The following is a 15,682-nucleotide window of genomic DNA, read 5'->3' on the forward strand; positions in this document are numbered from 1 at the left end:
GTGCCCATCCCAGAGGTGCAATATTGTTTTAAACAAGATGACAGGAAAGAACTGATTTTTTCCTATTTTTATGCCTAATTTGGTGTCAACCGACAAAGTATTTGCAGAGAAAATGGCAATGTTAAAGTTTACCACACACACACACACACACACAACTGAACGCCAGGTTAAAAATTAGACTCACTTTATTTACACAAGTGAGTCAAAAAAGGTTAGGAGGACAAGAGAAAGAAAGCTTGCACACTGACACACCAGCACACATGGTACACATACTCATAAAAACACGATAGGTTTCGCGGTTGGTACTGTCAAACCAGTGGTCTGGCCAGCACAGCATCACCGTGTTGGGGTATAACGCACCCAGACCCGTACTCTGGAATCTGAAAGAACAACAGAAGGACGTCGACACACACACACACACACACACACACACGTCAAAGCAAGTGCACTGCAAAGATCAGCAACATCAGAATGCAACAAATCATCGTTCAGAGCAACGTATATTGAACTGACCATGTCACCAAAGTGTCCTGTGAGGAGCGGGGGGTGGAGAGGGCGCTAATGGGCGAGTGTGGGAGTAGAGGGAGTCTGGATAAAGTGCACTATAAAGTACAGAAACAACGTTTAGTTCCCTGTGGACTCTCGACACTGTGACTGCGGCAGACGAATCCGTGTGTGGATGGTGTGTAATGGTGGAGTTTGAAATGAGCGCTGTGGGAATAACGCCACTGAAAATATGCGTATGAGGCAGAAAAATATAAACATTATTTAGCACGCACCACATGATTTAACAGTGGAAGCAAAGTTTATGAGATGGACTGTTTAGTATACTCGAAGTACAAGCTTAACCACTGGAAGGCACGTGTATCAGGTTGACTAACTTTACTATAAAGACCTGTTGTAAGGCACACTTCAAATATTTCGCAACCTGTGAATGTTAATAAAGGCCTCTGCTCATTATAATAGTCCACATGCAGGAGGAACAGGTATGTCTTGTGTGTGTGTGTGTGTGTGTGTGTGTGTGTGTGAAGATGGCAGGACTGGACAGCTGGAGGGTTCGGGATGTAGGGGAGAGGTGTGTGGAGTGAACTGATGGGCGATAGCGGTGAGCAGGACAGGCAGAAGGGGCAAGTGTGGGTTCGCGCGCAAGTGTATATGTGTGTGTGCGCTTGTGTGCGTACGTGTGTGTGTGTGTGCGTGCCAGTGTGTGTGGGTGGAATGAGTGCTGGAGGGTAGGGGTGGGGAGTGAGAGTAATGGAGACAGCGGCACATGTGCGGAATGAACTAAGGTGAAAAGACATATGGATGACACGCTGGCGCGCACGCGCGTGTATATGTATATATATATGTGTGTGTGTGTGTGTGTGTGTGTGTGTGTGTCGAGAGAGCTGTAGGTCTGGGGACGGGGGTGCGGTGGGGTGAGAACGAATAGCGCTGCCAGAGTGCTCCATAGACCAGAGAACCGGTACCTTACACATGACATAGGCCTTCCTGGATGCCGTCCGACACCACCACGTTGGCAAAGCCCTTCACCTGCTCCCGCTCCATGCTCGCCATCAATTTCTGAAATCACACACACACACACACACACACACAAATAAGAAATCAAAACAAACAAAACTGAGAGTAAAGAAATAAACTAATATACGAAAGAAAGTAGGAAATAGTTATAGTGTGCATTTTCCAATGACTTGGTCTTCTTACACGAAAACAAAATGTGTAAGAAAGCGTAGAATAAGCGATGTGGGGTATTAGAAACAATAAGTTCCAGAATGTGTACGCTAAAAAAGAAAATCACTGAATACACAGAATGAAATAGACAAAAAGACAGACAGATAGATAGAGACAGAGAGCAAGAAACTGGCAGACAGACAGACAGACACAGTGACAGTCAGATACACAGAGAACAAACTTTATTTGGTTTGGGGGTTTTATCTCCCTTGCAAAGAAGGTGGTGGTTGTTTTGAATCATTTCACAATCAGTTAATCACAGCTGGTCACAATGATACATTACTGCAAGGCTGTAGTCTTTTTACCAGAAAAAAAAGAACCAACAAACGCACCAATCAATCAAAAACCAAACTTCAAACGTTGAATCTGACAGCATAAAACTAGACAAAAAAAATCAATTCACACACACTTTCACACCTGTCGAGTAGCTAGCTAAAAGACAAAGTTAATCACGTTCATGGAAGACAAATGCGAGAGAAAGAAAAGTGTGTAAGAAGAGATAAGATAAGATAAGATAAGAATAACTTTATTATCTCCAACTGGAGAAATTTGGTCAGGTGCACTATCACAACATAGACAAGTAAACAACATGGGGACCATAACTGTAAAAGCCAACAACAGCCCCAACAAATATTACGAAGATACAAATGTAAAAAATATCATATACATCGTTTCATACATACATCCACACACTGCAGGTAATAACTAGTATTCTTAATGTAAAAACAGAAAGAATTAAGAAACATTATTTGAATATAATTATAAACATAGCCTACTATACTGCACATTGATTATAATAGACAGATAAGAATAAAGATGAATTGCGGAAAACCACAACCAGATAATCAGCACGCACACACCCGCACCGCACCCCCCCACCCCCCTGCGCCAGAGAAATGACTGTTGAAGATGGGAACTGTTGCATGGACACACTCTCAGGAACAGAAGTGAAGACGGTTGTTTCCCCCTTTTTGCCGCGAAACTAGCCGCAGATATCTGAGATGAGTACAATTGGGTGACCGGAATCCCTTCTTCCTCGGGGACTCCTCACATTTCGTTTCATGCCCCAAAAAGGTGGGACATTAAGCTGTCTTTTAATACTGTGTGTGTGTGTGTGTGTGTGTGTGTGCCGTGGAAGCTGCGATACGTAGACCAGAAATGAGTGTGTGGAGGAGGGGGGTAGAGGAGGTGCAGGGTAATGTGTGGTGTGCGTGTGTGTGTGTTGGAGCTCATGTACGTTTATATGTATTTGACTGTGCTTTCATATCTGTGAAACTGCATGTTTGGTGCATATCTGTTATGTATGTGTGGGTGTATGTGTGAATGTGTGTCTTCATGTTTTACATTTATTTGCTTATTTATCATCATTGTTGTCTTATAATTATTTTATTATTATTATTATTACTACACCTTTTTCTATATTATAATTATTATTTATTTATGTAAGCTTATCTATTATTTATTCCCCCCCTTTTTCTTCTTTTTTTTTTTCTCAAGGCCTGACTAAGCGCGTTGGGTTACGCTGCTGGTCAGGCATCTGCTTGGCAGATGTGGTGTAGCGTATATGGTTTTGTCCGAACGCAGTGACGCCTCCTTGAGCTACTGAAACTGAAACTTTCAATACTGATGAATGATGATGGGGGTGATGCCGGACACTGCTATGCGGGTCTACCTTGGATCGGAACTACCCGACAAGGCTGTCTTTTCCTACTACATCCTGCCGTCAACCAAGCTGAGAGAAACAGACACCTGCAGTGTTGGTCAGGAACTTCAAGCAACACTCCCAAAGATGCATCCGTGAAGCGGACGACCCTCGACTGTGTGGTCCTTTTCGGCAGGGCGGTTGGTCCTGATGTAATGCTGTCTCCTGGTTTTTGCTGGTAGATAAGGGAAGGGGGTTTGGGCAACAACGACCCAGTCACCTTCCCAAACCCGCCACTGGGGTTAGAAACCGTATCGCATTCTCCTTTCTTCTCATGACTTGTTGCCGTTCGATTCTTTTTGTGCTGAAACTGTCTCATCAGAAAGACTAACACCCAGACCACCACAGAACGTCTAGTGAAGGGGGCAATATATATATATAAAAAAAAAAAAAAACCACTGGCCCTTGTGTGCATCGAACGGGGAACCCTCACGTCCTGGTCGTGAACTCTGCAATTAGGCCACAGCTCCACCACTTGAAGAAGGAAAAAAAAAACAGAAGAAAAAAACAAGAATGGCTGTTAGCCCACGATTTCTCACTTTTAGAAAGAGATTTCTCACTTTTAGTCTCACTTTTAGAGAGAGATTTCTCACTTTTAGAGAAATCGTGGGGGAAGGGGGGGGGGGGCGTTCCCACACTTTCTCTCACTTTACGAAAAAGCGTGGAATTGTGAGAAAGTGTGGTCGTTCCCCTCCCACGTTTTCTTTTTAACTGCGGTGGGGTGGTGGGGAGAGAGGGGCCTGCTTTCTCACAATGTATGAGAAAAACGTGGGAGGTCCTCCATATTTTTATCAACAATATTTCTTTTATCATCGGAGTTCGTTTCTTGTACTTTCCCAAAGCAAATCTTAGAGAGGGAGAGAGAGAGAGAAGGGGGGGGGGGCGGGGGGGCGGCCACAACGACGATCATGATGATGATAATGAAGTGATGACACTGACACTGATATCTGTTGATTGTATTTCACTTTAGATGGATCAGTGCAATGCATCGACCTCAAATTCAACATCAGAATCAAGCCCCCCACACCCCAAGCCCATCTTCCCCCGAATGTGAAACTTTTTTTTTATATAAAAATAATAGTAATATGTGCCTCATACCTAGAAGGATCGCGAAGGATCCATTGTAAATAAGCCGTGCAACAAGTAATAATAATATATAATAGTAATATGTGCCTCATACCTAGAAGGATCGCGAAGGATCCATTGTAAATAAGCCGTGCAACAAGTAATAATAATATATAATAGTAATATGTGCCTCATACCTAGAAGGATCGCGAAGGATCCATTGTAAATAAGCCGTGCAACAAGTAACAAATAGTACCAGTAGGACTTACAAGTCTGGCGTGTTTGGAATCCTCAACCATCTCGAAGAAGTCACCTTGGATCACACTGCTAACGATGGTCAATCCGTGACCTAAGATCAGTGACAATGAATGACAAACACAACTCAGAAACGTGCTTGGTTTTGTTTTTCCTGAAGGACTGATATTTTGGGCATGGCGTAATCTTCACATTCTTTTGCTAATTTGAAGCACAATTTAAAAAAAAAAAAAAAAAAGGCACATTACATACCCAAATACATTTGAGAAGGTGAGTGGGGTGGGGTGTGGGGGGCTCTTCGTTCACATAAACATGCATGATGAACAAAGTACACACAAACACACGCAGACACACACACACACACACACACACAACGAAGAATGGGAGAGAGGTGTGTGTTGGAGAGAGAGAGACAGTGAGAGAGAAAGAGAGAGAGGGGGGAGAGAGGGAGAGAGAAAGAGAAGAAGAAGAAGAAGAAATGAAAGAATGAGCAACTGGAGATAAAGGATGTGATTTTCAGATCTATTAATAGATCTGGATTAAGAAACATACTGGTCAGTAATAGTTAACACTGATTCGGGTTCTCTTTTTACATCCTGTTTTTTTTTTTCAAACACAGATTCAAACATACACGTACACACATACACATATATTTTCTCTCTCTCTCTCTCTCTCTCTCTCTCTCACACACACACACACACACACACACACACACACTTACTTAACTCCCAACCCCCTCCATTTTGTTCATCTTGTTTCACTTACAGCGGAAAGACATTACACTGAAGACGATGGCAACTACTACTATTGTACACAAAGAAAGAGAAGGAAAACAAACCGGGGAAAGAGAGGGAGTGAGACAGACGGAGAGACAGACAGACAGACAGAGAGACAGAGACAGAGAGAGAGAGAGACATACCTGCTTTCAACTGGCTAGCCAAACTTAAGACACGGGGCTGTAGCACTTCCAGATTGTGGTCCAGCTTGACTAACACAAGCAGCTGGGGTCTGCAGTCACACACACAAACACACGACACGAGACAATAATAATACAAGGTCATATCGTTACTAGCGTACTCATAACCTCCCCTTTCACACACACACACACACACACACACACACACACACACACACACACCATCACCCCATTTCGTTTACGTTAGCCTCCCGGAATGAGAGGTGTAGCCTACGTGTGGTAGATATAACTGTGGTCTCGTAACTGTGTGCTGATGTTTGCAGTGTACTTGTCTGTTAGTACTTCTGCATTCGCAGGCCGCACATCTTATGTCCAGTCGTTTTTTTCTGAAAAGTGTTTTACAGTGTTTGACTGTTTTGTTCCTGCGTTCGTGGTTTAGTGGAGGTTTAACATGGGTACTCCATCTTTCACGAAACAGGGTTTGTTAATGGAAAAACAAAAAGAATGAAAGATGGAACATTAGTAATAACAATACTGTTACTGCTGTCATGATGTGCATCGTCTTTCTATCACTATAGGGCTTGTGATGTCCAATGTGTTCACACCGAGAGATTGGAAACACCATGGCATTATATCAATCCACGATCATGCTCATTCTCATAATGAGAAAACATTATGCTTATGCTTTCATTTCCAGCCTTCTCGGTGTCAAGGCCATAATAGCAGTGTCTGTGCCTTGGATTATAAGTGAATCTTTTTTTTTTCTTTCAAGAGGATAGAATTAAATGATTTGATTTTGCATTTTCTATTTACTTTCTGATGCGTGATTAGCGTGTGTTAATTTGCTTGCGCGCGCGTGTGTATGTGTGTGTGCTGGTAAGTCCATGTGCGTTTTTGTAAGCCTATTGCAATTCTGAAAGTCTCCCAAGTTAAACGTCCTGTCACAGAATGTAAAGTGTCTCTAAATCACGAAATCACACTGATCGACGTTTTATACATTCTTCAGTCGATCAAGAATAGACGAGAACTCAATATCGAGAAAACTGACATGCATAAAGCTAGACGTTGAGTGACTTGTAGAAAGCCAGGCAGTGACAACAGAACCAGTTATCATATGACAGAGATTTACTGATAAAGACTTCAACCTTTCCACCTGCAGCCTCATGACAAAATGCGGTTTCCCCTCCCCAAATCTTTCAAATGCAATTTCCAATATTTCCCTGTCGTCTGCGGCTATCAAAGGGCAAGAACTCTTACTTAAGAAGCATCCCTGCCACCTGGTACTAAACTCCTTCGATCGTATTCATTATGAACTTGACATTTTCATACAATTTGTCCAGAAAATTAATACCTAAGCCAGGAGAGTGACAGACGGTGACAGACGCAGAGAGAAAGGGAGGTGGAAACAGAGAGACATACAGACAGACACAGAGAGAAAGGGAGGTGGAAACAGAGAGACATACAGACAGACACAGAGAGAAGGGGAGGTGGAAACAGAGAGACATACAGACAGACGCAGAGAGAAAGGGAGGTGGAAACAGAGAGACATACAGACAGACACAGAGAGAAGGGGAGGTGGAAACAGAGAGACATACAGACAGACACAGAGAGAGGGAGAGGTGGAAACAGAGAGACATACAGACAGACACAGAGAGAAGGGGAGGTGGAAACAGAGAGACATACAGACAGACACAGAGAGAGGGGGAGGTGGAAACAGAGAGACATACAGACAGACACAGAGAGAAGGGGAGGTGGAAACAGAGAGACATACAGACAGACACAGAGAGAGGGGGAGGTGGAAACAGAGAGACATACAGACAGACACAGAGAGAATGGGAGGTGGAAACAGATAGACATACAGACAGACACAGAGAGAATGGGAGGTGGAAACAGAGAGACATACAGACAGACACAGAGAGAAGGGGAGGTGGAAACAGAGAGACATACAGACAGACACAGAGAGAAGGGGAGGTGGAAACAGAGAGACATACAGACAGACACAGAGAGAAGGGGAGGTGGAAACAGTGAGACATACAGACAGACACAGAGAGAAAAGGAGGTGGAAACAGACAGACATACAGACGGACACTGAGAGAAGGGGAGGTGGAAACAGAGAGACATACAGACGGACACTGAGAGAAAGGGAGGTGGAAACAGATAGACATACAGACACAGAGAGAAGGGGAGGTGGAAACAGAGAGACATACAGACAGACACAGAGAGAGGGGGAGGTGGAAACAGAGAGACATACAGACAGACACAGAGAGAAGGGGAGGTGGAAACAGAGAGACATACAGACAGACACAGAGAGAAGGGGAGGTGGAAACAGAGAGACATACAGACAGACACAGAGAGAAGGGGAGGTGGAAACAGAGAGACATACAGACAGACACAGAGAGAAGGGGAGGTGGAAACAGAGAGACATACAGACAGACACAGACAGAGGGGGAGGTGGAAACAGAGAGACATACAGACAGACACAGAGAGAGGGGGAGGTGGAAACAGAGAGACATACAGACACAGAGAGAGGGGGAGGTGGAAACAGACAGACATATAAACAGACACAAAGTCAGACGACTGAATCAGTTGGAAGACACAGCCCCAGAATGATATGAACAAGGGACGAGAACAACATCAGCAAATATCACCATAACCGTTAGCGTCTAATCAACTGTTTTCGCAACTTACCGAAACAAACTAAGACAATACTGTCCCTCTTGATTTAAAAAAAAAAAAGCTCTGTATTAATACCATACCACAGAGAGAGAGAGACAGACAGACAGACAGACAGACAGAGAAGGGTGTCTCTATACCTCCAGTTCTTGGTGCTGCCTTCACTCGCGTCTTGCTTCAGGCGGAGGAGGGCGTACATGGCCGCTGACATGGACAGACCCCGCATCCCGTCACCCCATTCCTTTTCTGCTCTACACACACACACACACACACACACACACACACACATACACACACAGACACACACACAGACACGCATACAGACACGCATACATACACACACAAATATACACACACACACAAACATTCACACAGACACAGTCACACAAACATTCTCGTTTCAAACACACAGACACACACAGACGCACACACACACACACACACATATACGTATATATACCGAATGCACAGGTGTCGATAACCACAGAATATGCTCATAAGGGAGAATACAACGTTTCCAATACTTCCTTTCCCTTGATGAGAACCTCCTCTCATATCATAAAAGAGAAATCATGATGTTTCCCAAAAGCTCCCCTGATAAGTACAGATCAAGGCAAAACATTATAAGATTCAGTGACAGATTCGATCTGCTGTCTATTGCTTAGTGGTGCATGAATCTGCATCTCAGATGTACAATATAACAAAGACTGGATGTTTAGTGAAATCCCAGTCAAGTAAAGTTCCGAAAGGAACAGAGGTACGCGGAAAAAACAAAAACTGGTACCTACGGCAAATCCAGTTTACCCGTGAGGCGGTGCGGAAAAAAATCAAGTACACCCTCTGTCTGTCTCTGTCTCTCTCTTTCGCTCTCTTGGACTGGAAGCAAGTTCGCCAAAATCTCTTTCGCTTTGTTTATTTGTGTGTGTGTGTGTGTGTGTGTGTGTGTGTGTGTGTGTGTGTGCGCGCGCGCGCACGCGTGCACTGTGTGTGTGTGTGTGTGTGTGTGTGTGTGTGTGTACGCACGCGTGCACATTGACATTGGTCCAAAAGTTGTGGCATGTACTGGCGTGAAAATACCTTCATTTATGCCGGCACTGACCTCCAACACACACAAAAAAAGGAGGGGGTAAAACCTGGACTGGATTTCCGAATCGGCATCCTGCTCTTCCGAAAGGTCACTAGTGAACTGTCGGTCACAACAATCACCAAAGCATTCTGTATCTTGAGACATCCCCGAATGTAACTAAGATTATTCCACGTGTTTTTCGCCAGGGGTAAAACTAGTAAGACAAAATAAACACCACTGTGAGAATGAAAAGTAAGAGACACAAGACAAACGCTGTCAAACTGCAGAGAGGTGGCTGCAAGCATGACATGATGGGGAATCCATCCTAAAAAGTGTTTTTGTCATTTTCATGGTGGAATAAATTGTTTCATTTCGTGAAATGAGTAATCACGAAACGCAATTATCAAACACGCCAGGGTTCAATATAACTGCCAAGTTGTTCATTTTGCGACTTTTGACATGAACACATGAAACAAAATGAATCACCATGTGACTTTTACAATCAGAATGGCAAGTGCAATACATTTAAGCAAAGTTTACCCTTTGGCCATTATGCATGTCCATGTGTCAGTTTTCCATGATTTTATTTATAAAGATGTACATTTGCAAAAGTCATAACTATCAATTCGTACGTAAAAGAAATTCAATTTCGACGCTGGTTTATATTGATTATCATGGCATCATACCTATAGTAAAAGCAAGATGATCCATAAACCTGATGCACACAAATATCAATGTCAGTACTACCTGAGGAAATGGAAGGGGGCGGGCATGTCCATCCTGACACCACAGAGAACGACAACAACCAGAAGATGGGCGGTGAAAACCCCACTGTTTCTTTGTTGTTGTTGCTTTTTAATATAATGTTGTTGGGTGTCTGTGAATCGAATTGACAACAGTTTAAATGCAAGCTAGGTGCTCAATCGATATCATGTGGCATTTGTTTAATACTCCCTGTTTGGTTAACCATTCTCACCACGTCAAACTCTGATGCATCCGTTTGACATGGTACAGTACACGACAAAAAAGGGGGATTTTAATCGTGCTCCCTTTTTGGTTAAATACGCTTTCCACGTCCAAACTCACATGCGCCAGATTGACGGAGCACAGTATATGTGGTACCGAACGAGCTCAGCAAACACCCAGCTACGAGGGGCAGACTGACACCCGACACAACACAACTGTGGAGTATTAACGACCTATTGGCGCCTACACCCTTTAGGTCAATTTTGTTCGGTTGGAGTTGTTAAAGAGGCGGTATTTGTTTGTGTGGTTGGGGTTGTATGTATTTGGTGGTGGGGGGTTGTTTGTGTGGCTGGGGTTGTATGTGTTTGATGGTAGGGGGGTTGTTTTGTTTTTGTGGATGGGGTTGTAAGTGTTCGGTGGTAGAAGGTTGTTAGTTTTGTGTGGTTGGGGTTGTGTGTGTTTGATGGTAGGGGGTTGTTGGTGTGGTTGGTGTGTATGGGGTTGTGTTTGTTGCTGTTTTAATGGGGTTGTATTGGTTTGATTTGGGGGTTGTATGTTTGTAATGCTGTTTGCATGTAGGTGGGTGTCGTGTCGCTAGTGTGTTGAGTGCTAACTGTGATTGTGCAATGTGGCAGAGTGGGCTTGGGTTTTGTTTGTTTTGCCTTGTGTGGATTGTTTGTGTGGCTTTTGGGTCTTGCGTTTCGTTGTTGCTAAGGGTACTGCTTTTGTTTGTGACTCACCCTTTATATTCAACGTATTTATAGGCGGAGCAAGCGAGTGAGAGGGCGATGAGTGTGTAGTACCATGAGGACAGTACCATCAGCGTCAGACACAGCGCCACACCCAGCAGCGCCGAGCACCAGTGGTAGAATCGAAACCTACACACACACACACACACACACACACACACACACACACACACAAATATATGCATGTATCTACACACACACACACACAAACATATATATGCAACGTATCTACACACACACACACACACACACACACACACACATATATATATATATATATATATATATATATATATACGTACATACATACACAACCCACACATCCAGTGCAAACTAGGAGAAAAAAACAAACCAACTCCCATCCCCACCCCACCTTTTAAAAAAAATCCCATACACCCACTCCCGAGAGGGAAAAATACCAAGCAACCTCCACCCACCCAGCAAAATGAAAAATTAACAACAACAAAAATGGAAATTAACAAATCATTACACAGACTGACTTTCTCTGCACAAGGCGCAGGCGAGCACACACACACACACACACACACACACGCGCGCGCGCTCGCCCACACTACACCTCCCACCCATCCAACACTCCCCGCATCCCGCTTACAACCCCACCCACCGAGGTCTCCAGTGCGGACTCCTCAACAAAGACTGCAAGCAGCAGGCGAAGTTGACGAAGCCGTAGCAGAGGAGGAAGAACATGGTAACGATGGGCGCCACGTAGTCCAGTCTGGCGATCAGGATGCCCACCTCCGCGATGGCCACCGACATGGCGATGGCGGGAATAGGCTCCCCCTTGTTGGTCATGTACTTGAAGTGGTGCAGGATGGGGAACACGTTGTCCTTGGCGATCGCTTGCAGCAGGCGTGGGGCCGCTGTGTGTGTGGAGAGAGACAGAGAAACAGAGACACAGAGAGAGAGACAGAGAGACAGACAGACAGAGACAGGGAGACAGACAGACAGAGACAGAGAGAGAGAGAGAGAGAGAGAGAGAGAGAGCACTGAATACTGAAGTGAACACTGAAACTTTTTCATGTCATTCGCTGAACAGCCTTTGTGACATTGGGGCACACCAATACATCCGTAGTGTGAAATAAAAGTCCATAAAACCCCTGCAGAAAATAAAATGTAGTATTTCATACACTGTTTAGCACATTCAAACATCGAAGTTACATCACACACTCACAAAATATGATGGTGTGGTATGATAATGTTGCATGGTGTGGTGTGGTGTGCTGTGATGCGGTATGGCGTGGTGTGGTGTGGACTGATGTGGGACGGTGTGGTATGATAATGCTGCATGGTGTGGTATAGTGTGGTGTGGTGAGCTGTCATGTGGTATGGAGTGGCGTGGTGTGGTGTAATGTGGGATGGTATGATATGATAATGTTGCATGGTGTGGTGTGCTGTGCTGTGATGTGGTATGGAGTGGCGTGGTGTGGTGTAATGTGGGATGGTATGATATGATAATGTTGCATGGTGTGGTGTGCTGTGCTGTGCTGTGGTATGGAGTGGAGTGGTGTGGAGTGATGTGGGACGGTGTGGTATAATAATGTTGCATGGTGTGGTGTGCTGTGCTGTGGTATGGAGTGGAGTGGTGTGGTGTACTGTGGGATGGTATGATATGATAATGTTGCATGGTGTGGTGTGGTGTGCTGTGCTGTGATGTGGTATGGAGTGGCGTGGTGTGGTGTAATGTGGGATGGTATGATATGATAATGTTGCATGGTGTGGTGTGGTGTGCTGTGCTGTGATGTGGTATGGAGTGGCGTGGTGTGGTGTAATGTGGGATGGTATGATATGATAATGTTGCATGGTGTGGCGTGCTGTGCTGTGGTGTGGAGTGGAGTGGCGTGGTGTGGCGTAATGTGGGATGGTATGATATAATGTTGCATGGTGTGGTGTGCTGTGCTGTGATGTGGTATGGAGTGGCGTGGTGTGGTGTAATGTGGGATGGCATGATATGATAATGTTGCATGGTGTGGTGTCCTGTGCTGTGATGTATGGAATGGCGTGGTGTGGTGTGGTGTGGTGTAATGTGGGATGGTATGATATGATAATGTTGCATGGTGTGGTGTGCTGTGCTGTGATGTGGTATGGAGTGGCGTGGTGTGGTGTAATGTGGGATGGTATGATATGATAATGTTGCATGGTGTGGTGTGCTGTGCTGTGATGTGGTATGGAGTGGCGTGGTGTGGAGTGATGTGGCACGGTGTGGTATGACAATGTTGCATGGTGTGGTATAGTGTGCTGTGCTGTGCTGTGCTGTGCTGTGGTATGGAGTGGCGTGGTGTGGAGTGATGTGGGACGGTGTGGTATGACAATGTTGCATGGTGTGGTATAGTGTGCTGTGCTGTGCTGTGCTGTGCTGTGGTATGGAGTGGCGTGGTGTGGTGTGGACTGATGTAGGACGGTGTGGCAGCTATTACCTGCGAGAGCCTGGAGCCCGGCCCCTACAGTGGACATGAGTGCCCCGACCAGGATGACCCAGGGGCTGGGCCATGACAGCTGAGACATCACCAGCTCGTTGTTTATGCTGCAGCCGAACCTGACAGTCACACAGGGAGCGATTGGTCGACAGACGCACAAGTATGCACACTGTAGGAATTTGTATGCAAATGAGTGAGTGTGTGGGGGGGTAAGGTGAAGGGAGGGGTGTGAGAGAAGAATAAGTGTGAGTGTATGAGACAAATGGGACAACCGAGTTCGAAAGGCCTTCTCATGCCAGTACATAGCCTCTCCACAGCAAGCCTGTTGCACTGCCTCCCCGTGGCGACATACGGACACTGGGTACCGCGAGGCTCCCACGCTAGACATGCAGGGAATCAGAGGAGACTGGCCCCACCCGGCGTGCGGCATGCTGGCCAACAGGCATGTGGGTATGTCCTGGTGCCCACAAACCAAATCTCCAGTTATGGCTTAAACAGTCTGGTAAAACAAGACTCGTCAAACAGGGATGGCAGCCTGTCTAGGAGAAGGAAATCTCTGACTTCAAACCTCCGCTGCTTACGGCATGACCGACGAGCGCCTCCCGAAGAGACTGTCCTACAGAAATCTCCCATGGGGGCCAGGAGAAGTGCTGCAAAGAGTCCCTATATACCTCCCTCAAGTGCTGTGGCACTGACCTAAACACATGGGAAGCTCTCGCCTCCGATCACTCAAACATGGCGCAGTTAGGTTCACCTTGGTGTCGCCATTTTTGAGGAGTAGAGAATTGGCACCGCCATTCTTAACACGCCAGCTACACACGTTTAAGACACCTAACCCACCGACACATGGACAGCATCAACTACACCCATGTTCGCAGAGTGCAGAGAAAGGACTGGCCTTTTTTGTCATCTATGGACCACCCAGTGTGAAACTAATGCTCGTCGTATGTGTGTGTGTGCATGAAAAACATCATATGTGTGTGCATGTGCATGTGTGTGTGTGTGTGTGTGTATGTATGTGTGTGACTGTGTGCGTGTGTGCACGCGCGCACGTATCACTCTCTCACTTCTTCATGCCTGTCCATCTGCCCATCCATCTGTCTGTCTGTCTGTCTTCATACCTGTCTCTGCTAGGATGTGTCGATTTTGTACTGGTAAATATAAATCTTTTCACCCATATCATAAACATGGCTTAAGACATTTTATTTTATGTTTGCGAACTGTGATTTCATCATCAACTTTTACATTTTTAACAGAAGGGTGAGGGTGTTTCACTGCTTTACATACAGTATTTTGTTATAAGCGAGCCATTATTCACGCACGCACGCACACTACTGTTTAAAAAAAACAAAAAAAACCAAACAGAACAAAGAATAACCTTGATAACAAACAATGGTATTTGCACTCACTTGTCCCTGAGAACACTGCCTTCCACGGTGGCGCCAAACAGCAACACTGTGGATAAATCTGGAGTTGATAGGAAATACTCAACACAGGAAACCATATCTCACTGGTGTCACAGGCCGGCTGACCATCGTGAGAACATGTTACAGCGGTGTGACACAGCAATATTTGCTTTACAATTATAACACACACACACACACACACACACACACACACACACACACACAGACAAGCGAAGCACACAAATGAAGGCTATGAACGAGGATTTCTGACCTGTGATCTCACGAAATACCCTTTCATGCCAGAGACTATATTTCTCAATTATTTCTGTGCAACTAATATGTAAGATTTTTTTTTCTTTTTTCGGTTATATTTGTGAACTCAATATCGGTCAGATTTTGGACGTGGAGCTAAAAATTGATTTTTTAAATTATGCGTTTAACGTATCCTTCCATTCATTTTTTTTATATAAACATACTCACAATGAGTCACAAGTATACAAGCAATCAGGACTTGCCTTTCCAGTCTCTTATCAAAGATACAGCCTCGCAGGGGTTAAAAACATAGATATCACTCATCGGAACAACGGAAGTAAATACCAAAGGTGACACTTCTGCGCCTTTCATGGTTTTTTTCCTACACTGGAAGCAAAAAAGACAACCTTCGCTGTGAAGATTAGCTGCCGGTACAGTGAATTCTGAGACATCTGTTCATGAGAGA

The 15,682-nt window shown here is 44.9% G+C and overlaps 1 protein-coding gene across 1 annotated transcript in view; it reads right to left on the reverse strand.

Moving 5' to 3' along the window:
• The window catches only part of LOC143300586 (solute carrier family 12 member 4-like), a 63,621-nt gene that overhangs the window by 23,638 nt on the left and 24,301 nt on the right, over nt 1–15,682 (reverse strand). Inside the window, exons 9-17 of the mRNA XM_076614361.1 lie at nt 14,968–15,025; nt 13,559–13,677; nt 11,749–12,004; nt 11,115–11,252; nt 8,483–8,593; nt 5,673–5,761; nt 4,768–4,847; nt 1,475–1,563; nt 274–380 (exon numbers count right to left, since the gene is read on the reverse strand). Of these exons, the coding sequence (XP_076470476.1) occupies nt 274–380; nt 1,475–1,563; nt 4,768–4,847; nt 5,673–5,761; nt 8,483–8,593; nt 11,115–11,252; nt 11,749–12,004; nt 13,559–13,677; nt 14,968–15,025 (1,047 nt within the window). The remainder of the gene's footprint in view (nt 1–273; nt 381–1,474; nt 1,564–4,767; nt 4,848–5,672; nt 5,762–8,482; nt 8,594–11,114; nt 11,253–11,748; nt 12,005–13,558; nt 13,678–14,967; nt 15,026–15,682) is intronic.

This window comes from Babylonia areolata, chromosome 26, assembly GCF_041734735.1.
Source record: "Babylonia areolata isolate BAREFJ2019XMU chromosome 26, ASM4173473v1, whole genome shotgun sequence".
In the NCBI taxonomy this organism is placed as follows: domain Eukaryota; kingdom Metazoa; phylum Mollusca; class Gastropoda; order Neogastropoda; family Buccinidae; genus Babylonia; species Babylonia areolata.